Source organism: Pipistrellus hanaki (genome assembly GCF_964339955.1).
Source record: "Pipistrellus hanaki genome assembly, chromosome: 15".
In the NCBI taxonomy this organism is placed as follows: domain Eukaryota; kingdom Metazoa; phylum Chordata; class Mammalia; order Chiroptera; family Vespertilionidae; genus Pipistrellus; species Pipistrellus hanaki.
The window spans coordinates 43,926,836-43,950,583 of record NC_140517.1 but is presented as its reverse complement, the minus strand read 5'-3'; the positions used below and the strand labels follow the sequence as shown (position 1 = coordinate 43,950,583).

General features: G+C 48.6%; 2 protein-coding genes across 2 annotated transcripts; one reads left to right on the top strand and one right to left on the bottom strand.

The window, feature by feature from the left end:
- Positions 1-1,784: 1,784 nt before the first annotated feature.
- LOC311610013 (insulin growth factor-like family member 1) lies at positions 1,785-3,575 on the bottom strand. The gene is made up of 4 exons (XM_084860822.1): positions 3,308-3,575; positions 2,763-2,816; positions 2,391-2,652; positions 1,785-2,137 (listed from the first exon to the last, which is right to left on the bottom strand). The coding sequence occupies exons 1-4, from the start codon at positions 3,330-3,332 to the stop codon at positions 2,128-2,130; spliced, it is 351 nt and encodes a 116-aa protein (XP_084716948.1). The 5' UTR covers positions 3,333-3,575; the 3' UTR covers positions 1,785-2,127.
- Positions 3,576-16,880: 13,305 nt separating this feature from the next.
- LOC311632953 (insulin growth factor-like family member 1) lies at positions 16,881-18,451 on the top strand. Its single transcript, XM_084905015.1, has 4 exons — positions 16,881-17,000; positions 17,487-17,540; positions 17,650-17,911; positions 18,165-18,451. Exons 1-4 carry the CDS (start codon positions 16,976-16,978, stop codon positions 18,172-18,174), a joined length of 351 nt encoding a protein of 116 aa, XP_084761141.1. The 5' UTR covers positions 16,881-16,975; the 3' UTR covers positions 18,175-18,451.
- The last annotated feature ends 5,297 nt before the right edge of the window (positions 18,452-23,748 follow it).

Here is a 23,748-nt window from a genome sequence, read left to right as displayed (position 1 = left end):
CAGCACACATACAGGAATCAGCCAATGAATGCATAAATAGGTGGAACAATAAATCTTCCTCTTCTGTGTCATTCCCTCCTTCTTTTCCTCCCTTATCCTCTCTCTCAAATCAATGGGGAAACCCCCACAGTGAGATAATGGCGTATGCAATTATGTATCCTAGTTTTCCCCCCTTTAACATGATGATGTGAACATTTTCCATGTCAGTAGAGTATTTCAAGTATATTATTAAAAAAGACATTGGATTATAAACTTGAGACATTCAGGCACTGCACTAATTTTCTGCAATTAGAAACTTTGAGGTGAATCTATGTGTCCTCACACAGGAATATTTCTAAACTTTTTTTTAAGTTAAAAAGGCAAAATAATGAAAGTTTTGTATACATACATGTAAGCTAAAACAGAGAATAAATGTTTACTTTTCACCAATCATGGACACATTTCATATACTCCAGGCATGTTTTGAAATCCTTTACAAATATGTATTCATTTAATCTCCATTTTTGTGGTCTTTTTACAAATGGGGAAACCGAGGCACAGAGGCACTTATCACTCCCAGAATCACACACGTGAGAGCAGGGGCAGGGTCTGCCCTGGGCACTCCAGCTGCAGAGTTCCTCCTCCCCCAGCACCTGCTGTCCCATCAGGTCCCTGCAGACATGATCTTCCAGGCACAGAACCTTCTGGAAGGTCACACTGACACTGCTGCTAGTGTGTCTTCAGAGGAGAGGGAGACAAGGCTGAGGATGGGGACGAGCTTTGCTTCGCATGCTGTCCATTCCCCAGCTGCTCATATTTACAACCTCATGGATGGAGGGGCAGGTTCCTCTGAGCCCGGTTTGGGGAGACCCCACTCAGTGACCCAGAAGTCCCTGCCCTTTCTGTCCAATTTGCATGTGATTGTTTACAAATAAAATTAGTACACGGAATGTAGTCTTCATTTCTTTCAGAAGTTAGAATCTGGAGAGGACAAGGCATTTGGCACCTCTGTCCAGGGTCCTGGACATGCCCGGTCCAGGCCCAGTCACCACCCTGCAGGCTGAGGGGGGTGGCCTGGTCCCCTGTGATCCTCACCAGGTGTCCTGGATGCCCCTCCTCCCCGAACCCTTGTCTTTCTAGGGAAGATCTACCTCAGACATCACACAGCTCCACTCCTGTGACCTTGGTTCCGACACATGTGTGTGCCCGGGTGAATCCAGGAGCTCAGGGAGGAGTTCCCACCTGCGGTTTGGGGGAAACCCAATGGGAAATGCTGACACCTCTTGGGATGACGCCCAGACCGTCTTTTGGAGGAAAGCCAGTTCTTCCTGTGAGAGTGCCAGCTCCAACCACAGCCCGCTGGCTGGTGGGGACACGTGGAGAGCCCCGCCCTGGGGTTGGGGTGCAGGAGAGGCACCTTGTCCTTCCCCAGCACTGGGGGCTCCTCCCTGGTTCTCAGTCCTAGCGCCTGCCCGCCCTGCGCCCGCCTCCCGCCAGGGGGCGTGCTGGCCTCACCTCCCTCCACTGGGCTAGGCAGGTGGTGGGGGACAGATGCAGAGCTAAAGCCCCTCCTGCCCTGGGACCCAGTTCCCTCCCCATCCTAAGCCCTGGTGGGGTGGAATCAAGAGCTGGATCCCGGTGACTGGGATGCAATTGTTATTCCGTGAAACCCGCAGATCCTGGGGTACACCTGACAGTCATTCTTACAGGGGAAACGTGCACATTCCTGGCGACCCGGGGAGCCAGAGAGAGGACCCCATGTCCACCACTAAGACCCTTCCCAACCATTCATGAGCCGGGACAGAACAGGTAAAACTGCAAAGTTTATTAAGTGCTGTGTGTTTGGTGCCAGGTGAGAAAAGAGCTGAAGGTAATGGGGTTCTGCCTCATGGTGTTAGCTGTAGGCATTGGGGACCTCGGGGCCTCCATAAGCACAACAATCTCTCACGATTCTCCAGAATCACAGAAAAGGGCTGCCACCACTTAGGACAGAGTAGAGTTCCAGAGGAGCAAGCATCAGACGGACACATGGACACGGAGAGGCTCCTGTCCCCAAATATCCCTGCAGTCTCAGAGCTCAGTCAGCACTGAGGACTCCAGGCTCACTGAGGAAGCAGAATCTGCAGTCATCTGGTCACCCGTCCTCGGTCAGCTGACACTGGAAAGAGAAAAGGCCAGAAATGCAGGAACAGACAGTTTAGGACAGAGGAGTGGAAAAGAGGGACACAGAAGGACAGCAAGGTGGATGAGAGGGAAACAAAACCAAATGGAGAAACAAGAAGAGAAAAAGGGAGAAATTGACTAGAGCAGGTGGACAAGGACAGGGTGGTTATATCATGCACAGTCCGGGATTCCAGACCCTCCCCAGTCCCTGGGAACACCCCATGCCTGTGAAGGGGACAGGACATTACCTGGAACAAACCCTGTCACCCAACGATGGGCCCAAGGAGCACCCCTGGCCTCTCACTTTTACCACGAAGGCCTCCTGGGGTCTCAGTGACCAGGGACAGCACTGCTCAAAGCAGACCCTGAAGGTGCAGTTTCCACACTTCTGGGTCCTGCTCAAGGGCACCACGGCATCGTCATAGCAACAGTGCTGCTGGGGGTCGTAGAACTTGTCCCCACATCTGGACTGTTCCTGGCACAGCATCAGGTGAGCACCCGTGGGGGACACTGGAGGAGACAGAGCTGCTGTGGCCCAGATGGCAGGACAGGCTGCACCCATGCGGGGCCCCTCTGGGAGCCACCCACCACCCGAGTGTCCCTGTCCCTCCTGGGCTCACCTGGGGCTCCGTGTGCACAGAGGAGGCTGATGATGCAGAGAGCGGTGGAGAGAGCTGTGGGAGAGGAGCTGGATGAGGTGAGGCTGAAGGGGCAGCCTTGGTGCCCCCTCAGGGAGCCCTGACTGGGGCAGGGGAATGTCTGAGAGGATCTCTGTCTTGACTAAGGTCCAGGACCGGTGGAATGTGAGGGTGCTGGCAGGGTTCTTGGGAGAAATGGGTTTAAGGTTGTGGGGAATGTGGGTGTTTCCTGGGCAGCCCTTGAGAGCAGGAGGCCCAGCGTCACTCAGGGGGCTGAGCTGACTGGGTTGCTATGGAGATGACCCATATGAAACTCTAGAAGACTGGCATTGGAGTAGAAAAGAGGGGCATGGGTGGCATAGGGCATGAGTTTCAGAACCGAATTGGAGATGTGGATGGAGAGGATATTGGAGATGTGGATTGGGTAAGGCCTGGCGCTAAGGAGGAGAAGTAGGGTGAGGAAGGGATGGGGTGGTGGGTGAGATTGGAGCTGGGCTCTGAGGGAATTGGAGTTGGGTCCTGCTTACCCAGGATGTAGCATCGGGGAGTCATGGCTCTGGGTTGGCTGCAGCGGAGTCAGAAGAAGGTCTGCAGTTCCCAGCAGGTGCTTTTATGTCTGATAAGAGAGGGTGATGTCATCAGGTATCGTGCCTCCTGCCTCCTGGCCAGGCCTGTGAAGACACGCTGGGACCATGAATCAGGAGGATCTAGACATCATCTCTGGCACCCTGTGATCCTCTGAGAGCCAGGATACCCAGCCCCTCCCCTTCATGAGACTTTCCCCAAATGCCTCCCACTCATGCCCAGCACCTGGGCCTCCTCAGCAAGCAGGACACGCCTCAGAGCCACCGCCACACTTCCAGGAGGAGTCCACCAAACAGCCTTTCCTTTGCATCCTTTAAGTCTTCTACTTTCCCCACTGTCTTTTGCATATTGCTGACCAGGAGCTGCTCACTAAACCACAGCTCAGGGTACTGAGGTGAAAGTGATGAGTTTTTACAAGTGGAATTTCCAGGTTGCACAAGGTTGGAAAAGGGGGAAATAAGTGGGGAGGATTCTGGGGCAGCTCATGAATCAGAACCAAGGGAAGGGCCCTGGAGGAACCTTGTACTCACTCCCCCAGGGCCCTCTGGCTGGTCTCCTCTGTCTCTTCATTCATGTCCGTTATTGAGGAGCACACATCCACATAGCACCTTATATGGTCCAGATTTTGTTCTAGACACAGGTGACCAAGGGGTGAGCAGGCTATTACAAGGTCATAATTTTCATGGAGTTCATGAGAAGGAGGTCCGGAGGGAAAGAAGGAAAGTGGGAGAAATGTAGGGAGAGGTAGAGAGAGAGAATATGAATTTAGTTTGGTTGTTGAGGCCAACATCATTATCAGTATTACTTGTCTGTAAAGTTTTGGGAGAGAAATCTCACCACCTTCCATAGATTCTCCAAGGCTTTGATCTCTGGGATGTGTGTTCAGAGGGAGATGGGTGTAGGATCTCCCAGTGTGGGCCATGCTTTCCCTGGTTGATTTCACACTGAAAGGACCACCAGCTGCTTCAAATTCCATGGGTTGTGATGAAAGATATTGCTCCTTTTGTAGTCAGACTGGATGTACGCGGAAGCCAATGGGAGGTTCCTAAGTTGTTGGAGTCCTGGGACCCACTGCCAGTTGTATTTATTTTTTTAAATATAGTTTTTATTGATTTCATCGAGGAAGAGAGAGAGGGAGTGAGATGAAAATATCAATGATGAAAGAGAATAATTGATCAGCTGCCTCCCTCAGGCCCCTCCACTGAGGATCTAGCTCACAACCCAGGCATATGCCCTTAACCAGAATCAAACCCAGGACCTTTCAGTCCATAAGCTGATGCTCTATCCATTGAGCCAAACTAACTAGGGCCCCACTGCCTGTTTTAATGAACAAACCAATTCTTTTTTTAAAAAATATATTTTATTGATTTTTTTTTACAGAGAGGAATGGAGAGAGATAGAGAGTTCGAAACATCAATGAGAGAGAGTCATTGATCAGCTGCCTCTTGCACACCCCCTACTGGGGATATGCCCACAACCAAGGTACATGCCCTTGACCGGAATTGAACCCGGGGCCCTTCAGTTCCCAAGCCGACGCTCTATCCATTGAGCCAAACCGGTCCCAGCTAAACAAACCAATTCTTAATGCAGGAGCATAGTTTCCAGAGAAGCAGTCACTGTGCCACTTGGTAACTTGGTAAACTCAAGGCTGAGGATGTCTGGCCTCTGCTGAGGGGATGTCTTGGCTTTGACTTTAGAAGCAACTTGAGGGAATAAAATCTTGAGATGACTTGGCTCTGCTTAGCTGCTTCATGTCCCAGAATGGCTCTGAGTCATGGTTACTGCCTGCTTGAGAGAAAGCCAAGTTTCTCTCCTTACTCTCTTCACATGCATTCTGATCTTTCTCAAGTGTTTCGTTGAAAATTGTCAGCTCCCCAAAAAAATGCCTGAACCCAGAGACTGAGGGAGTGAAGCCAGTGCATCTTCGTGGCACTTTGGATGCCTTCTGCAGTGGACTTATTACATCTCTTTGAACTTTGCTGTCAAGGAAGACACTTGAGAATCAGGCACAGTTGTGGTGTTTTATTGTCCGTGAGAAGGGAACGAGATGTTTCAGAGACAAATACATCAAAGGTTTTATATTTAGTTGAACAGACCAGCCTACACTCCGCAAAAGCACGTGGGGGGTCAGAATCACACTCTAAAGTGAAGACACAGAGAAAGTAACGTTCCAGCATAGAAATAATGAGATGGATGACAGTGGTCAGCACCAGTGGTGTGGACAGCTCCTCTGCTCTCTGGACCCAGGCCACCATTCAAATGCTCTTACTCCTCATTTTTATGTGTGGTAAAATTCACATAACATAGTTCACCATTGAACCAAGGGAAGTTCAGTGGCATTCAGTGCATTCAAGATGCTGTGTAACCATCACCAGAACATCTTCAACACCCTTTAACCCCACACACCCATCGCGCAATCATGGCCATTTCCACCCTCCTCCCAGTCCCTAGAAAATATGAATCTGCTTCCGGTCTCCATGTCTTTACCTGTTTTGGATTTTTTCCTATGGATGGAAAGGCACAAAAACTGGACCATATAAAGTGCTATGTGGATGTGTGTCTGGCTTCTTTCACTTATCTCAAAGTTCCCGAGATTCATCCATGTTATCCATGAATCAGTCCTTCATTTCTCAGGAGATATAAAATTTCATTATATGAATATACCACATTTAGTTTACCGATTCATTAATTGATGGACATTTGTGATGTTTCCACCTTTTTCTCTTTGAATAAGGTTACTATGAGCATTTGTGGACAAGAGATTTTTGAACAGCTGTTTCATTTATTTGGGTTCTTTACCGAGGAGTAAAATTGCTTGTTCACATGCTGATTTTATGTTGATTTTTGGATGAACAAACAGTTTTCCAGTTTTGTACCACATTACATTCACACTAGCAAAGTATGAAGTTTACAATCTCTCCACACCCTCACCTCACCATCATTCTAGAGAATGTCAAGTTGTAAGTCCTAATAGTTCTGATTTGAATTTCCCTTTCAAAATGACAGGGATTCAAGCTGGTGGCACAAAAGATCTAAACTCATCTCCTCTTATGGACACAACAGTTAGCTATGAAATACACAATCTCACACAAAACTTTATGAAACATCAAAAACATAAAATATGGGGGAGGGTAATAAATATGTAGATTTAGAGCATGTTCAAACTTAAGTTGCTAATTACTTAACTCAGACTGGTATACGTATGGGCTGATACATGTGAGCCTCATGATAACCTCAAAACAAAAACATAAATAGGTACATGAAAGATAATCTAGTGGATGCAGCCAAATCAGCTCTGTTCCCAGATTAAACTGATAGAGAACCGAGAAAGAAGAAACAGAGAAGAACTACAAAACAACCAGAAAGCAATGAACAAAATGGCAAAAAGTACATCCATAGGCCTAATGTCCTCCCATCCCCAGTAATAGAGTCACCTGAGCAGAATGGAGGGCAGCGGATACACCTTGGTGCCATCCCCACCTCCCCAATGGAAATAGCAAAACATGCCTTATCCACCATCCCCACAAGCCCTCTATTTTCCCCAAGTTCTTTTGCAAATTTCAGACTCTCCTGAGCGAGCTCATCAACAACCTGTCCTTCCTCATACTCCGACCCTAAGGACCAGGGGGTGGCCACCGCGCACCTGACCACAGTGGGTGTTACTCAGATGGAAGAGACCGTGATAGTCAGTGACCTTTTATTTGTAGATTTGGAAATTCTAATTTGAGGAAGTGAGAAAAACGAGAAACTTGCCAGGTTTTTGGGGTCCCCCCTGAAACCAAGAAAGGAGCTCAAATGCCAAAAGGATACAATGTCTATTCTGTTTTGTTGTTTTAGTTGTCATGTATTCAAGCACAGGCATCTGGTACATCTCAGGCGCAGTTGCAGGCTCTGAGAGTCTTGCTGAGGCCGCCCTGCTTAGACCACTCTTTTTCTTTGGTTCCCAGAGAGGGAGAGGGAGGAGGTTAGGGGGAGGAAGAGCAGAGGAGACTCTGAGTGAGAGAATGGGAGAAGTTGTGCAGGACACTTGGTAAGCAATGGATGACTTTAGAAACGATTGACATTACCAACGGCAATATCATACTTTTTTTTTGTATCATTGACATTCTGGACAAAAGAGTCCAAAGACTCTCCCATAAATCATGGCCCTGTAAGAGTGATGGTAACAGGACCAGGGAGAGGTTCCCGCTGTCTCCTCCACAGGGATTCTTCTTCCTTGTGCTGAATAGACTTGCTCTGTGGGAAAGGGGAGAGTTTGTCCTCTCACAGAGCCTCAGGGGATTAGGAGGGAGGGAGCCGCTCCCCCGAGGGAGGCTGAGGGTGCACTTTATTGCCTATTTTTCCTTCACTTCATTTGAAACCATGTGTTAGCTGTGATGCAATATCTGTTTGTTCTAGTAGGTGCAGCCAAATCAGTAATATCAATCATTAAAATCAGTAATAAAGAAAGCTCTGTGCCCAGTTCCAACTGGCACACGCCAGGCTGGGTCTGGATAAGGATAAGCTAGATTTCTAGCGTGTGTTGGGCCCCTGTGTGTGGGATGGGGGAGGAGGGGGGTGATGGTATGATCAGATGGTGCAGAGAGCTTATTCTGCACGGAGCGGCCCTTAGGACTCCCCAGCCTATGAGATCCAGGCTTCAGCTGAACAAAAGCATTACAGGGGGGAGGAGAGGTTTGAGCTTCAGGCACCAATTCTCAGAAAGTCGGTATGTTACAACAGACATGTTGTGTTCAGTAAACACACCCTGCACACAGTGCTTTCATTCAGTCACTCACCCCTTCATACATCCACTTATTAATTAATTCGTACAATATTCCTTAACCACCAGCTCTGTCTTCAGCCCTTTGATAGTTGATGTTCCAAATAGGTGACCTAGTCCCATGCCCTGACCTTCTGGTTCTCAGGTCCATTGGGGGACACAGAGCACCCAAAACAACAATGACTCAGAGTTTGAAGGGCTGGGAAGAGAAACCAAGGGCACCAAGGGTGGCTTCCTGGAGGAGGGACATCTGAGCTGTGATTTTAAGGGGGAGCAAGAACTGTGACTCTTTCAGTGGGATTCAGTCCTGGGAGAGCAGAGGGCGGGGCGGGGTCAGTCACCCTGTGGCCTTGATGAGGATTCTGGACTTCATCTGAATGCATTGGGAGCCACAGCTGGGTCTAAACAGGGGATGAAAGTGGTGAGATTTGAGTCTGTGGAAGATGCCAGTGTCTGTCTCCTGTGAGGGAGTGGACAGGAGGCAGGAGACCTGAGAAGAGGCATCTGAGAGCAGAAATACCAGAATCTTAATGTCTGTGCTCTATCAAGGGTTGGGGTCAGCACACTCCTCTCCCTGCTCTTCATACCCCTCCCCCCTTACACCTACCGGGTAAAGAAATGTTCCCCAAACTGTGAGTCATGACACTCTTTCAGGCTGTAAAACCAATGAGTTTGTCAAAGTAGATACTTTAAAAATTAAAATAGCTGATTGGAAATAGAATGTGAACCATTCCTAGGTAATTCTATATGTTTTTGAACTGTGTATACGTGACAAAATGATGTAGCATCTATTTTTCCCAGTGAGTCATGTACAGACACTTAGTAAACATGAGAATGGAAAGGCTGAGACTTGCAATCTTCTTTCCGAATTTAATTGTCTCATCATGTCTAGTAAAAAAAAAAAAAAAAAAGCGGGGGGGGGGGGTCAAAGATAGGCTCTGCATCCAGCTAGGTGTCTCTACCAAGAAAAGTGATAAGGTTGGCACAGATACCATCCAGACCTAGAGAGACACAGGTTCCCTGGAGCAGAGTTGGGGTTGGCATCTCTCAACACAGCCCACCCTCCTGGGCATGGATCCTGGTCTCTGCAATAGCTGAGTCAGGACGTGGGTGGAAAAATGGAGGGATCTTGGCAGTGCAGGGCGTCTCAGAGGCTGTGCTGGTGAAATGAGCATTGAGGGCCAGTCCATGGACACTTTGAGGCCCTGATTCAACAGTGATGAGGGTTTTGGGTCAGACAGTTCTGGGTTAGAATTCTAACACTTCCTCAAAGATGAAATAGGCTGCTTACAGGTAGCTTCATTCATTTCCCTGTAGAAGAGGGATTTTTCAGTGTGACTGACAGCTTTGAGCCCCAGCACACTCCCACTGCACATATGAGCTGCATATGTGAACAAAGGTCAAACCCTCCATCCAGGCCACATACAGAAGCCTAACTCTGGCCCCAGGACTTAGGCACACGCTTCGGCCCTCCCCCCCCCCCCCAAAAAAAAAACCCAACCAAACAAACAAAACAGAAAAAACGGCTAACGTCAACCTCCACACTTCATGCCTGTTCATACCTGCCTCACACAGGAAGGAACCTGAACTCTTCCCCTCAGGGCGATGTTGTTGCTGTTCCTTGGATCAAAGATAAGCATTACTTCATCTTCAGTGGTGCCCGTGTGCCCCCTGTCATCCAGGGCAGGCACCTGTGCAGTCAAAAGCTCTAAGCCATATACACTGTCCCCAACAAGCTGCCTCTACATCCCATCTCTGTACTGCCCTCTGGGTTGTCTGTCTGGATGAGTCTGTCATCTCCACTGGACTTACTAATAGAGCCCCCTAGGACGGGGACCAGGGCTGCCTCAGTCACCACCATGTTCCCAGTTGTTCCCACTGCAAAGGATGCTCAGGGTCCCATTGGGGAGCAGGAGTTACTGCAAACCCCATTGGTTGAATTCTCTGGGCTCAGATTTCTCAGGAAGATCCTGGCATGAGGCCTCACTGCAGGGCACAGGCACAGTGATGTAATACCTATTTTCCTAGTGAGTCACCTGTCCCAGGCTCAGCCCCTCTGCCATGAACATAAAATGTGAAACAGACAAAATGCTGCATTTGTAATGTCAAGGACTTCCCTTTACCAGCAGGTGCTAAAGAGGCTGGATTTCCTCCTGGGTGCAAGAGTGTTATTTCCATCTGGCCTCAGGGCTCTCCTTCCAGGGAACAGGCAGAAATTTGGTGGAACTTCCTGTTTTCAAAAAGAATGTCAGGTATGTGGGATGTGGCTGAGGAGGAGGGGCAGTCCCCTCCGTGTCAGAGGGCCCCTCCTCCAGTGTCTGACTGGGCGGAAGAGTGCCCTTGGCTCCATCTGTGGACTTCAAGCTGGAAGGCTGGTCTCTGCTACACGCAAAGGCCATTCCTTACAGGCCAACACCCTGATGCCCAGGCCAGATCACTTCCTGCTTCAAATGCCCTGCAGCAGTAGCAGGAACAGAAGGAAACAGCAAGCACTCACACCACGCTAAAGAGAAGGAATGAGATCTGACCAATGCCAGGCCAGGGCTGCATTGCTGGTGAGAGGGCAGGGCGGGGTAAGAGGGCAGGCGGGGCGAGAGGGCAGGTGGGGTGAGAGGGCAGGGTGGGGCGGGGCCAGCTCCCGGTAACTGGACCCTAGGCCTAACCCAACCAATCAAAACCCATTGATATGTTAAGTTCTTCCTCTTTCTAGCCCATGCCCTCATTGGTGTAGGTGAGACTGGGCTTGGACTAGTCGGAAATAAATACAGGCTTTCTGCAATTGCATCGGATTCGGCTCCCTAGTAGTCTTTGGGGTTGATGACACTTGGGCACATCAGCTGGCTCCATGCCAGGACCCCACGAATGACATGTAAGATCAGCTCTGAACTAGGGACTTCACATATAATATTTTTAGTGAGAAATGTATGTGGAAACTGTTCAGCACACACAATACAGAAGTTTCCCAAACACAAGGGTAACCTTGCTTTCAAATGTGAATGGAGAATTTCCAATTAGATACTAGACTTTGGTAGATATTCTGCATCTGGATGCTGGGATGACTGAGTGTTACTCTTTGAGGGGCACTTCTCTAAAGTGGCCACATTGTGCACAGGCCCAGGGGACCTTCACTCTCCCCATCGCCCAGTTCAGCTTCCTCCTCCCAGAGGGACATAAAAACACAATTGACAGTGAACAGATATGGTGAGGAACACAGGCAGGTGTGGCATCGGAGTTCTCACAAGAAATGCTCTTGGTTTGTTTGGTAAATGTCGGTCTTTATTAACCCAAGTACCACTGCCATTACTTGTGTAAAGATGTAAGGTTTGAGGCGCAGGAAACTGATCACCAAGGAGTTTTAAAGTAAAGTTTATTCCCCAGTAATGAGAGGGACTCATTATGGAGGTAGAGAAGTCAGAATTGAAGGAGTTGGGAGGGGAGATGGACCCAGCTGGGCTGCCACCTGGACAAGGAGGATCAGCAGCACGTGGCTGGTCTGGGGGTCTTTTTAAGGGGAGGAACAGGAGAGGGTTGGATCCAGGACAGAACAGGAAGAGGTGGGCTCCAGGACACTCCGGCAGGCGCCGATCCATGGCTCAATGTCCCGGAGATGTCCCTGTGACAGGTGCCAGCAATGTCACAACTCCGCCCACCAGTTGGGAGGAGGGAGAACCTTATAACTTGGACATAGTCTATGTTGGGAGAGACGACACTATTAATTCTGGCTGTTGGCAGAACCTCAATGAGTTTTAAAGGACAGAAAATTGAAGAAGTTCTACCCATAAAAGTTGCACTGGCCTGAAGGTAATTAGCAGGACTAGTGTGGGAGACACTGGGAGAAATGTCCACCCCAGGTACCTGGGGAGGCTGAGCCACTGGGCCCTATAGAACACCTAGCATACAAAGCCACTCTATCAACTTAGGGAAGCAGCCAAAATGCAGAGACAAAGAAACAGGTCATAAATGAAAGAAATGGAGGAAAGTAAACAACTGGATATAGAGTTCAAAACCATGGTTATAAGGTTTTTCAAGAACTTCCTAGAAAAGGCCAATAAATTTAGCAAGACCCTCGAGGATATGAAAAAGGACCAACTAGAAATTAAGCATACACTGACTGAAATAAAGAATAATAGAAATCCAACAGCAGACTAGAGGATCGCAAGAATCAAGTCAAATATTTGAAATACAAAGAAGCCAAAAACACCCAACCAGAAAAGCAAAAAGAAAAAAGAATCCAAAAATTTGAAGAGAGTGTATCCTCTGGGACAACTTCAAGCATACCAACATCTGAATTATGGGGTGCCAGAAGAAGAGAGAGCAAGATACTGAAAACCTATTTGAAGAAAAAATGACTGAGAACTTCCCCCACTTGGTAAAATACACTTACAAGTCCAAGAAGCACACAGAACCCCAAACAAAAGAAATCCAAAGAGGACCACACCAAGATACATCATAATTAAAATGCCAAGGACAAAGACAAAGAGAGAATATTAAAAGCAGCAAGAGAAAAACAGTTAATTACCTACAAGGGAGCACCCATACGATTGTCAGCTGATTTCTCAACAGAAACTATGCAGGCCAGACGGGAGTGGCAAGGAATATTCAAAGTGATGAATAGCAAGAACCTACAATCAAGATTACTCTACCCAGAAAAGCTATCATGCAGAATTGAAGGGCAAATAAAGAGGTTCACAGATACGAAAAAGCTAAAGGAATTAATCACTGCTAAACCAGTATTATATGAAATGCTGAAAGGTATTCTTTAAGAAGAGGAGGAAGAAGAAAAAGGTAAAGATAAAAATTATGAACAACAAATACATATCTATCAACAAGTGAATCTAAAAATCAAGTGAATTAACAATCTGAGGAACAGAATAAACTGATGAATATAACAGAATCAGGGGCATAGAAAGGGAGTGGACTGAAAATTCTCAAGCGGGGAAAGGGGTGTAAGGGTGCGGGAAGGACTGGACAAAAATCGTACACCTATGGATGAGGACAGTGGGGAGTGATAAGGGCAGAGGATGGGGTGGGAATCATGTGGAGGAGAGCTGTGGAGGGAAAAAAAAGCAGAACAATTGTAATAATCTGAATAAAGATTTATTTAAAAATAAAATAAAATAATCTACATTTAAGTTTTCTTATGGAGATTATAAATTGGGTCTTTAAAAAAAATCCAACCCAAAGAAATTTGATGCAAGAAACATCAGGGATGTGGGAAAAACATGATGGGCACCATTGCTGCATACAGCTAATCTGGACAGAGGATAGAACATAAGCTCTGGGGTCTTTTTCATGGGTGAGAGATGAGCACTCACCCAATGAGACCAATTCTGCTGATCTCCAGTATCACTTCTGAGTAGGATGTCCCAAAATTCACATCCTGTTGTCCCATCCTGCAGAGTGAATGTCACAGCCATGTCCAACAACATTCTGAGACACAAACAGAGGTATCACATTCACTTCAATGGATGAATCAAAATCTGTCACCCAAAAGGTGAGGGGACCCAGCTCAAATTATCAAAGAGGCAGACAAATTAGAACTCAGATTCAAATGTTCCTCTGAAAAAACCACAGAGCTGACAGGTAATGCTGTTCTCATTAAGACCCAGCACAAATGCATAAATAAATGGAACCACAGATTTTTTTCTTTCTCTCTCTGTCCTTCTCTCTAATGCCAATAAATAAAAATTTAGCTTTGGCTGGGTACCTCATTTGGTTAGAGTAGGGGTGTCGATCTCAATCAGAGAAGGGGCCAAAATCTAAAATCCAGCCTAAATCGCGGGCCGAATGGTTTACTGAACAGTCATAAACTGACAATGTTAACCAGAAATGTGAATTTAAAATGAGTGGAACAATCTTTTCCTTAACAGTGCTGTTAACCAACTCACATGCTATCAAGCAAAACAGTAATATTGGTATCAAGCAAAACAGTAATATTGGAATGTACCTAAAATGCTCATTGTTTTGTTTTCTGGCTAGATGTCTGACACCATTTTCCCCGGATCAATGAGTCAATGTTCGGTTTTATTTCTTGGGCTGTAGCAACCCGCAAAACAGCATGGAGGTTGTCATCTGTAATGCATGATCTGTGCTTGTTTTTGTTCAGATTCATTATTGAAAACACCTGTTCACAAAGATAGGTGCTCCCGAACATGGATAGAATACGGGCAGCATGAAGTCGGAGCTCTGGCATTGAGTCAGGGGGCAGTAGAGGGTAGAAGTCCTCAATTTCAACATCCTGAAACCTTGATTTCAGGCCACTGTCAGACTGAAGCTCGATTATCTCCATCTGAAGGTGATGGGGCACATTGTTGACATCAACTGTAAAAGGATTGGCAAAGATGTCAAAGCCTGAGTGCTGTGTTCTAAAGTCAGAGAAGCGCCGCTCAAATTCACTTAGTAAACGGCTAACTTTGGTAGCCAGCCGACTGCAAGGAAAAGTACCAGAAATAGTGGTTGAGATACTCAAACAAACGGGAAAGTGGGCAAGATTGTCCTGTTCCAGTTGGGACTTCCATAGTTGAAGTTTACGCTGGAATGCTGTGATCATGTCAGACATCTTCGTGATGACTTGTTTGCGTCCCTGCAGCTTCAGATTCAGTTGGGCGAGATGCTCGCATATGTCACACATAGCAAAATCACATAGCCAGGCGGGATCCGACAGTTCAGGCAAGGGCTTTCCTTTACTTTCCATGAAAAGAGCAATTTGTTCTCTGAGCTCAAAAAATCTTTTGAGGACTGCGCTCTTGCTCAGCCATCTTACTTCTGTGTGGTATGGCACGTCTCCATGCTCTGCACCCACCTCCTGTAAAAACTGCTGGAACTGGCGATGATTCAGGCCACGTGCCCGTATAAAGTTAATAGTTTTAATGACTGTGGTCATTATGTCATTCATGTCCAGAACTTTTCCACACATAGCCTCTTGGTGGATAATGCAATGATAAGTAATCAAGGGTGTGTGGCAGTGACTTTTTTGCATTCTTTCCTTCATTAGTCCAACCAAGCCTTTCTTTTCTCCGCACATTGAAGGTGCGGCATCGGTAGTTAGCCCCACCAACTTTTCCCAGGGTAATTTAAAATTATTTATAGATTTCTCCACAGCCTCAAATATATCTCTACCAGTCGTCGTCCCATGCATGGCAGCTACATCCAAAAGTTCCTCAGTGACAGAGAGGTCGGTCTTCGTAGCACGTATAAAGATGGACAGCTGCGCTGTATCAGTGTTGTCTGTGCTTTCATCAATAGCAAGTGAAAAAGCGAGATAACTGCATGCCTGTTTGGCCAGCTGTGATGATAGATTTCCTGAGAGTTCTTGAACTCTATCTGCAATGGTGTTTCTTGACAAACTGACATTTTGAAAACTGTATCTGGTCTGGGCATACTTGCTCACACACTTTTAGCATGCACTGCTTCAAAAAGGCACCCTCTGAAAAACACCTTGAAGTACGGGCAATTTCTTCAGCCACTATAAAGCTTGCTTTCACTGCAGCATCATTTTTCGCTGTAGCCTTTGTAAACATTTGCTGCTGTGATTGTAGTTTGCCTTTTAGTTCTTTAACAATTTTATGCTTTTCTTCCAAAGTATATTTGCCATACTTAACATTATGTTTGGTGTCAAAATGATGACGTATATTGTACTCTTTCATCACCGACACTGTCTCATAACACAATATACACACTGGTTTGCCCTCTCTAAGCACAAACATGTATTCATTTTCCCATTTGTCATTAAATTGTCTGCCTTCACCGTCAACTTTTCTTTTCCTGGACATTTTGGGATCAATATTGGCAGCAAAAGATGTAGTTTATTGGAAATCTGCGTTAGAAGGAAAAAGTTGAAAACTGCACAGGGATAGCTTGATTTGGCAGATGGAGTGGAGAAAAAAAAAGTCAGTCAATAAATGCCTGGCTGGGTACAGATAGCAGATTCTGTTGCGATTTTTATGCCTGCACTTTATGCCAGGAACTGGCAGCTTCTGCTGTGTATTTTTTTATGCCCGCACACTCACTCTCTCCTCTGCTCTGCCACCCGCACAACCACATCGGATGCCGGACTATAGGTCACGCCTCCTGAATCTCGCGTGACTTGTTATCTATGCGCATGCGTAATAGATAGCAAGTAAGGCGGCCGGCGAGGCGGCCGGAGAGATCAAAAGCCTCCTATGTCACTGCGCGTCATTGTGATGGAACGCAGCGGAGTGCAGTGATGACAGCGCGGTGCGGGCCACATTGCAAGGCCTGGTGGGCCGGATTTGGCCCGCGGGCCTTGTGTTTGACATGTGTGCACTACACCATCCTCCCTATATTTCCCCCCATTTCCCCAACCTTGTTCAACCTGGAATTTCCAAGTGTAAAAACTCATCTTTCATCTGAGTACCCTGAACTGTGGTTCAGTGAGCAGCTCCTGGTCAGGGCTCTGAGGTCAGGGAGCTGAGAGCACCCTCCCATCCCCAAACCCCAAGGGTGTAAGAGATTAGCAATGTGCGAAAGACAGTGGGGAATGTAAAAGAGTCATAGGATGTGATGGAAAACCTGGGGGATTCATCCTGGAAGAGTAAGGGTGGCTCTAGGCGTGTCCTGCTTGCTGAGGAGGCCCAGGTGCTGGGCATGAGCGGGAGGCATTTGGGGAAAATCTCATGAAGGGGAGGGGCTGGGTATCCTGGCTCTCAGAGGATCACAGGGTGCCAGGGATGATGTCTAGATCCTCCTGATTGATGGTTCCACCATGTCTCCACAGGACTGGCTAGGAGGCAGGAGATTCAATGACATCACCCGCCCTTATCAGACATAAAAGCACCTGCGGGTACTGCAGCCCTTCTTCTGATTCCACTGCAGCCAACCCAGAACCATGACTCCTCGATGCCACATCCTGGGTAAGCAGGACCCAACTCCAATTCCCACAGACCCCAGCTCCAATCTCACCCACCACCCATCACCACCTCACCCTACTTCTCCTTAGCACCAGGCCTTAACCGATCCATCTCCCCAATATCCTCTCCATCCACATCTCTGATTTGGTTCTGAAACTCATGCCCAATGCCACCCATGCCCCACTTTCGCACTCCAACCCTTCTTCTAGACTTTGATGTGGGTCATCTCCATAGCAACCCCAGTGAGCTCAGCCCCCTGAGTGACCCTGGGCCTCCTGCTCTCAATGCCTACCCATTGAACATCAAAACCTCTTGAATCCTAAACCTATTTCTCCTAAGAACCCTGCCAGCACCCCTCACATTCCACCGGTCCTGGACCTCAGTCAGGACAGAGACCCTCTCAGACATTCCCCTGCCCCAGGCAGAGCTCCCTGGGATGGACCCAAGGCTGCCCCTTCAGCCTCACCTCATCCAGCTCCTCTTCCACAGCTCTCTCCACCGCTCTCTGCATCATCAGCCTCCTCTGTGCACACGGAGCCCCAGGTGAGCCCGGGAGGGACAGGGACATTCGGGTGGTGGGTGGCTTTCAAAGGGCCCCGCATGGGTGCTGCCTGCGGTGTCATCTGGGCCACACCAGCTCTGTCTCCTCCAGTGTCACCCACGGGTGCTCACCTGATGCTGTGCCAGGCACACTCCAGATGTGGGGGCAAGTTCTACGACCCCCAGCAGCACTGTTGCTATGACGACGCTGTGGTGCCCTTGAGCAGGACCCAGAAGTGTGGAAACTGCACCTTCAGGGTCTGCTTTGAGCAGTGCTGTCCCTGGTCACTGAGACCCCAGGAGGCCTTTGTGGTAAAAGTGAGAGGCCAGGGGTGCTCCTTGGCACGAACCTTGGGTGACAGGGTTTGTTCCAGGTAAGGTCCTGTTCCCTTCACAGGCATGGGGTGTGCCCGGGGACTGGGGAGGGTCTGGAATCCCGGATTGTGCACGATATAACAGTCCTGTCCCTGTCCACCTGCTCCAGTCAGTCTCTCCCTTTTTCTCTCCTTGTTTCTCCTTTTGGTTTTATTTCCCTCTCATCCTCCTTGATGTCCTTCTGTGTCTCTCTTTTCCACTCCTCTGTCCATGACCGCGTGTCCCTGCATTTCTGGCCTTCTCTCTCCCCAGTGTCAGCTGACCGAGGACAGGTGACCAGATGGGTGCGGATTCTGCTTCCTCATTGAGCCTGGAGTCCTTGGTGCTGACTGAGCTCTGAGACTGCAGGGATATTTGGGGACAGGAGCCTCTCCATGTCCATGTGCCCGTCTGATGCTTGCTCCTCTGGAACTCTACTCTGTCCTAAGTGGTGATGGCCCCTTTCTGTGATTCTGGATAATCGTGAGAGATGGTTTTTCTGAGCTCCCCAATGCCTACAGCTAACACCATGAGACAGAACCCCATTATTTTCAGCTCTTTTCTCACCTGGCACCAAACACAGGGCACTTAATAAACTTTGCAGTTTGACCTGTTCTGTCCCGGCTCATGAATGGTTGGGAAGGGTCCTAAGTGGTGGACATGGGGTCCTCTCTCTGGCTCCCCGGGTCACCAGGAATGTGCATGTTTCCCCTGTATGAGCAACTGTCAGGTGTTCCCTAGGATCTGCAGGTTTCACGGAATAACAATTGCATCTCAGTCACCGGGATCCAGCTCTTGATTCCACTCTACCTGGCTTAGGATGGGGAGGGAACTGGGTCCCAGGGCAGGAGGGGCTTTTGCCTGCATCTGTCCCCCACCACCTGCCTAGCCCAGTGGAGGGAGGTGAGGCCAGCACGCCCCCTGGCGGGAGGAGGGCGCAGGGCGGGCAGGCGCTAGGACTGAGAACCAGGGAGGAGCCCCCAGTGCTGGGGAAGGACAAGGTGCCTCTCCTCCACCCCAACCTCAGGGCGGGGCTCTCCCCGTGTTCCCACCAGCTAGCGGGCTGTGGTTGGAGCTGGCACTCTCACAGGAAGAACTTGCTTTCCTCAAATAGATGGTCTGGGCGTCATCCCAAGAGGTGTCAGCCCTTCCCATTGGGTTTTCCCCAAACCGCAGGTGGGAACTCCTCCGGAGTCCCTGGGCTCAGCCAGCCACACAGGGGCGGTAACCAAGGTCACAGGAGTGGAGCTGTGTGATGTCTGAGGTCTATCTTCCCTAGAAAGATAAGGGTTCAGGGAGGAGGGGCATCCAGGACACGTGGTGAGGATCACATGGGACCAGGCTAAGCCCCTCAGCCTGCAGGGTGATGACTGGGCCTGGACCGGGCATGTCCAGGACCCTGGACAGAGGGGTCAAATGCCTTGTCCTCTCCAGATTCTAACTTCTGAAAGAAATGAAGACTACTTTCCGTGTACTAATTTTATTTGTAAACAATCACATGCAAATTGGACAGAAAGGGCAGGGACTTCTGGGTCACTGAGTGGGGTCTCCCCAAACCGGGCTCAGAGGAACCTGCCCCTCCATCCATGAGGTTGTAAATATGAGCAGCTGGGGAATGGACAACATGCGAAGCAAAGCTCGTCCCCATCCTCAGCCTTGTCTCCCTCTCCTCTGAAGACACACTCGCAACAGTGTCAGTGTGACCTTCCAGAAGGTTCTGTGCCTGGAAGATCATGTCTACAGGGACCTGATGGGACAGCAGGTGCTGGGGGAGGAGGAACTCTGCAGCTGGAGTGCCCAGGGCAGACCCTGCCACTGCTCTCACGTGTGTGATTCTGGGAGTGATAAGTGCCTCTGTGCCTCGGTTTTCCCATTTGTAAAAAGACCACAAAAATGGAGCTTAAATGAATACATATTTGTAAAGGATTTCAAAACATGCCTGGAGTATATGAAATGTGTCCATGATTGGTGAAAAGTAAACATTTATTCTCTGTTTTAGCTTACCTGTATGTATACATAACTTCCATTACTTTGCCTTTTTAACTTAAAAAAAGTTTAGAAATATTCTTGTGTGAGGACACATACATTCACCTCAAACTTTCTAATGGCAGAAAATTAGTGCAGTGCCTGAAAGTCTCAAGTTTATAATCCAAAATCTTTTTAAATATTAATATTTCAAATACTCTACTGACATGGAAAATGTTCATATTATAATGTTAAAGGGGGAAAACTAGGAAACATAATTGCATACACCATTATCTCACTGTGGGGCTTTCCCCATTGATTTTAGAGAGAGGATAGGAAGGAAAAAAATGGGGGAAGGAGACAGAAGAGGGAGATTTATTGTTCCACCTATTTATGCTTTCATTGGCTGATTCTTGTATGTGTGCTGATCCAGTATCAAACAGGAAACCTTGGCTAATCGGGAGCACACTGTAGCCAAGTGAGCCCTCAGCCAGTGCAGCCCAGCTCTGAAAAATTCCCGCACAGGAGCTCCTGGTAATTCCAGGGTTTTTTTTAGGGCCAGCAAATCGAAGAGGCTCCCTGACTCCTCAATACTTCAATGATAACCATGTACTTAATAAATCTATGGCTGTTCTCTTTTCCAGCGCATACTTTTAACTTTTTATGCTTAATATTTTAAAGTAACATTCACATAACAGAATTTCTGATTGAATTACTTTAATCAGTGGATTTTAAATGTCTATTCTGTGTAGTAAAAGCCTAATATGCAAATAGACCAAAAGACAGAACAACTGGTCTCTATTACATGCATTGATCATCAGGGGGCAGATGCTCAATGCAGGAGCTGCCCCATGGTGATGAGTGCCCTCCCACATGGGGAGCATAGCTCATCCAGAAGCCAGGCTCATGGCTGATGAGTTCGGTGCCTGTGGCAGGAACCTCTCCTGCCTCTACAGCTGGGGTTAGGAGCAGTCAGCAGGTGGGAGGTAAGGAGTGAGGGGTCTGAGACTGCATGAGAGGGATCGCACCCCCAACCCAGAGCAAGAATTCCATGCATCAGGCCTCTAGTGTGTTTATAAAGTTGTGTAACCACCACCACTAATTCCAGAACATTCCCAACAGCCCAAAAAGAAAGCCCAAACCCATTAGCAGTCACCCCCATGACCCTTTCCCCTGCCCCTTCACATCCACTGATCTACTTCCTGTCTCTATGGATTGGCCTATTCTGGGCATTTCCTTTAAATGGGATCATATGTTGGGTGACCATTTGTGTCTTTCACGTAGTGTAAGGTTCTCAAGGTTCATCCATGTTGTCACATGTATCAGTGTTCCGCTTCTTTTAGTGACCGTAATATTCCATCGTATGGACACACCACATCTTGTTCATTCATTGCGGTGCAAGTGTCTGGCATTAGTGTTCTAACTGCTATCTTAATGATTGTCATTGTAAATGTCACCCAAATCACAGACAGTCATCTACAAAGAACAATTGCCACATGTAGGGTGCAGCTACCAGCAAAACAAGCAGATAAGCAACCAGGAGGCTCACACCATGAGGATCCCCTTTAGAAAGTCCTGGGCAACCAGATAATTGACAGGTTGGTGACCTGTGTGCCTCCCTTCCTGCGCTCTAATTCCTGCTCTTATTGCTTTAAATTCACCCATAAACAGTGAACCCTCCACACACTACACACCCAAGCCCTGGACCCTGTTAAAGGCAGACCAACAGGTCCACCCTCCTCCCCTCCCTCCACTTGCTGTGTGGCCCTCTGACCTGCCATGTCCCTCCAGCATCTGTGAGTCATAAATCCTGTTCTAAACATTCTCAATGGCTCATGGGGAGGTGCGTCCTGCAATCATAATAACTCCGAGGGTTGGACTAGCCTCAACAGGACTGCAGCCCAGGAAATGCCTGTGGGTCTGGCCACAAGGACAAGAGGCCCTGGCAGGGCCCCAGCATTCCTACCCTGTAGCATTCACAGCGGAGACCCACACTTCACCGTTCACCAGCTCATGGACATCTGGGTCCTTTCCAACTTGAGGCTTTTAAGGATAATTGTGCTATGAACACACACTTGTACCCGTGGGTGTGAAGAGGTTTGTGGTTTTGATTCACTTTCCCTAATGACTCAGCATGTGGATCATCTCTCCATGGGTTCAGTGTCTGTTTCTATGTCATCTATGGGGAAACGTCTGCAAATCCTTTGCCCACTTTTTCATTCATTGTTTGCCTTTTTATTCTTGACTGGTAAATTTTTACTATATTCTAGATACAATTCCCTTATCAGGCATATGGTTTGCAAATATGTTCTTTCATACTGGGAGTTGTCTTTTCACTTTCTTTCCCCCCCCATAATCTAGAGGCCTTGTGCACAAAATTTGTGCATTGGGGCGGGGTGGGGGGGTGGTTGGTCCCTCAGCCTGGCCTGCACCATGTTCAATCTGGGAGCCAAGTGGAGTAGCTGCCTGACCCCTCCTCTTGTGCCTGCGGCCATCTTGTGGTGGACATCTTGTGATGATGTAGAGAGCCACCTGGGGTTGTATTAGATTAGATATTTTTATTGATTTCTGACTGGAAAGGAGAAGGACACAGAGATAGAAGCATTGGTGAGAGACACACATTGATCAGCTGCCCCCTGCATGCCCCCTGCTGTGGGTGAATCCTACAACCTGGCCATGTGCCCAGAATGAGAATGAAACCTGGAACCTCTTGGTCCAGGGGAAGCCGCTCAGTGCACTAAGCTACACCACTGTGCTGGTGCTTCTAGAAGTGAAAGCTTTAACTCTGACGGGCTCCAGTGTATCTGTGTGTCTGTGGCTCCTCCTCCCTGTCCAGGCAGCACTACTCCACTCTCCACGCTCACCGACAGGCCTGAGAGGGTGCGGGGACACACTCAAGGCCATTGCCTACCTGTCCTCTCCTGTACCACCGTCACCTCCTCCTTGTATTTCCTTATGTCCCTCTGGGAGGGGGGAGGAGCAATCTCTTTGGACAGAGCTGGTCTCAGTTCAGTTTATGGTGAGGGTGGACACCATCTGAACTGGTGCACAATGTGCCACCTCACAGACCCATGTCCATGGACGGGATACTGGGACACCTCAGGGTGCCCCCCACACCTGGCATCTAATTGTGGGGCCCCATCCACAGGGAAGCGGTGGCTCATGCCCTTGGGAACTTCTCTGTGCTTTTGCCCCATAGACTCTGGTTTTTAAATGTTTGAAGTGAGCCTGCACATCCCCCTGCCAGGGAACCTGTCACCTCTTTCTAGTAAGTAAGGAAGGGTCTGGAGGCCCATCCAGTTCTGAGTCCCCCATCACCTGTTGCAGGGAGCAGGGATAGGGCCAGGAACCCTGAAGGCAGACTGGGGGCTCCCTGTTGGCTGTGGCAGGTGCAGGCGGCCTGTGCAGGCTGGCACGTGGCCCTGGAGTCCCAGCCCCTCCTGCTTAGTGACGTCTGCTCACCAGCCTCTTCCCCGTCAGCTGGTACTTCCCCCAGCTCCTCTTCCCCTGGGAAAGCCTCCAGGGGACCATGGAGATAACTGCCTCCGGCTGCCAGGAGGGAGGCTCAGCCGATTTGGTCCTGGACAAACGGGGAGCCAGTGAGGAGCTGATGGCAGGAAGAAGGCCCATTTCCTGGTCCAGGTCATGTACCTGGGCTGCTGGCTCCATCCCCTCCCAGGTGGGTGGGAGTGCAGGAAGCAACCAATGGCAGGGTCTCTCTCACATCCATGTCCCTCTTTCTCTCTCTCACCCCCTCCTTGAGGTGAGGATTAAGAAAGAAATAGAAAATGTTCATAGTCTTGCCGAGACCGGTTTGGCTCAATGGATAGAGCGTCGGCTTGGGGACTGAAGGGTCCCGGGTTCGATTCCGGTCAAGGGCATGTACCTTGGT

What these genes read in the sequence shown, in the direction of transcription:
- LOC311610013 (XM_084860822.1), bottom strand. Translation starts at nt 3,332, where the DNA reads ATGACTCCCCGATGCTACATCCTGG. An exon ending in TCCCCGATGCTACATCCTGG is followed by an intron (nt 2,817 to 3,307) that starts GTAAGCAGGACC and finishes CCTCTCCCACAG; the next exon opens with CTCTCTCCACCGCTCTCTGC. An exon ending in CTGTGCACACGGAGCCCCAG is followed by an intron (nt 2,653 to 2,762) that starts GTGAGCCCAGGA and finishes TGTCTCCTCCAG; the next exon opens with TGTCCCCCACGGGTGCTCAC.
- LOC311632953 (XM_084905015.1), top strand. Translation starts at nt 16,976, where the DNA reads ATGACTCCTCGATGCCACATCCTGG. An exon ending in TCCTCGATGCCACATCCTGG is followed by an intron (nt 17,001 to 17,486) that starts GTAAGCAGGACC and finishes CCTCTTCCACAG; the next exon opens with CTCTCTCCACCGCTCTCTGC. An exon ending in CTGTGCACACGGAGCCCCAG is followed by an intron (nt 17,541 to 17,649) that starts GTGAGCCCGGGA and finishes TGTCTCCTCCAG; the next exon opens with TGTCACCCACGGGTGCTCAC.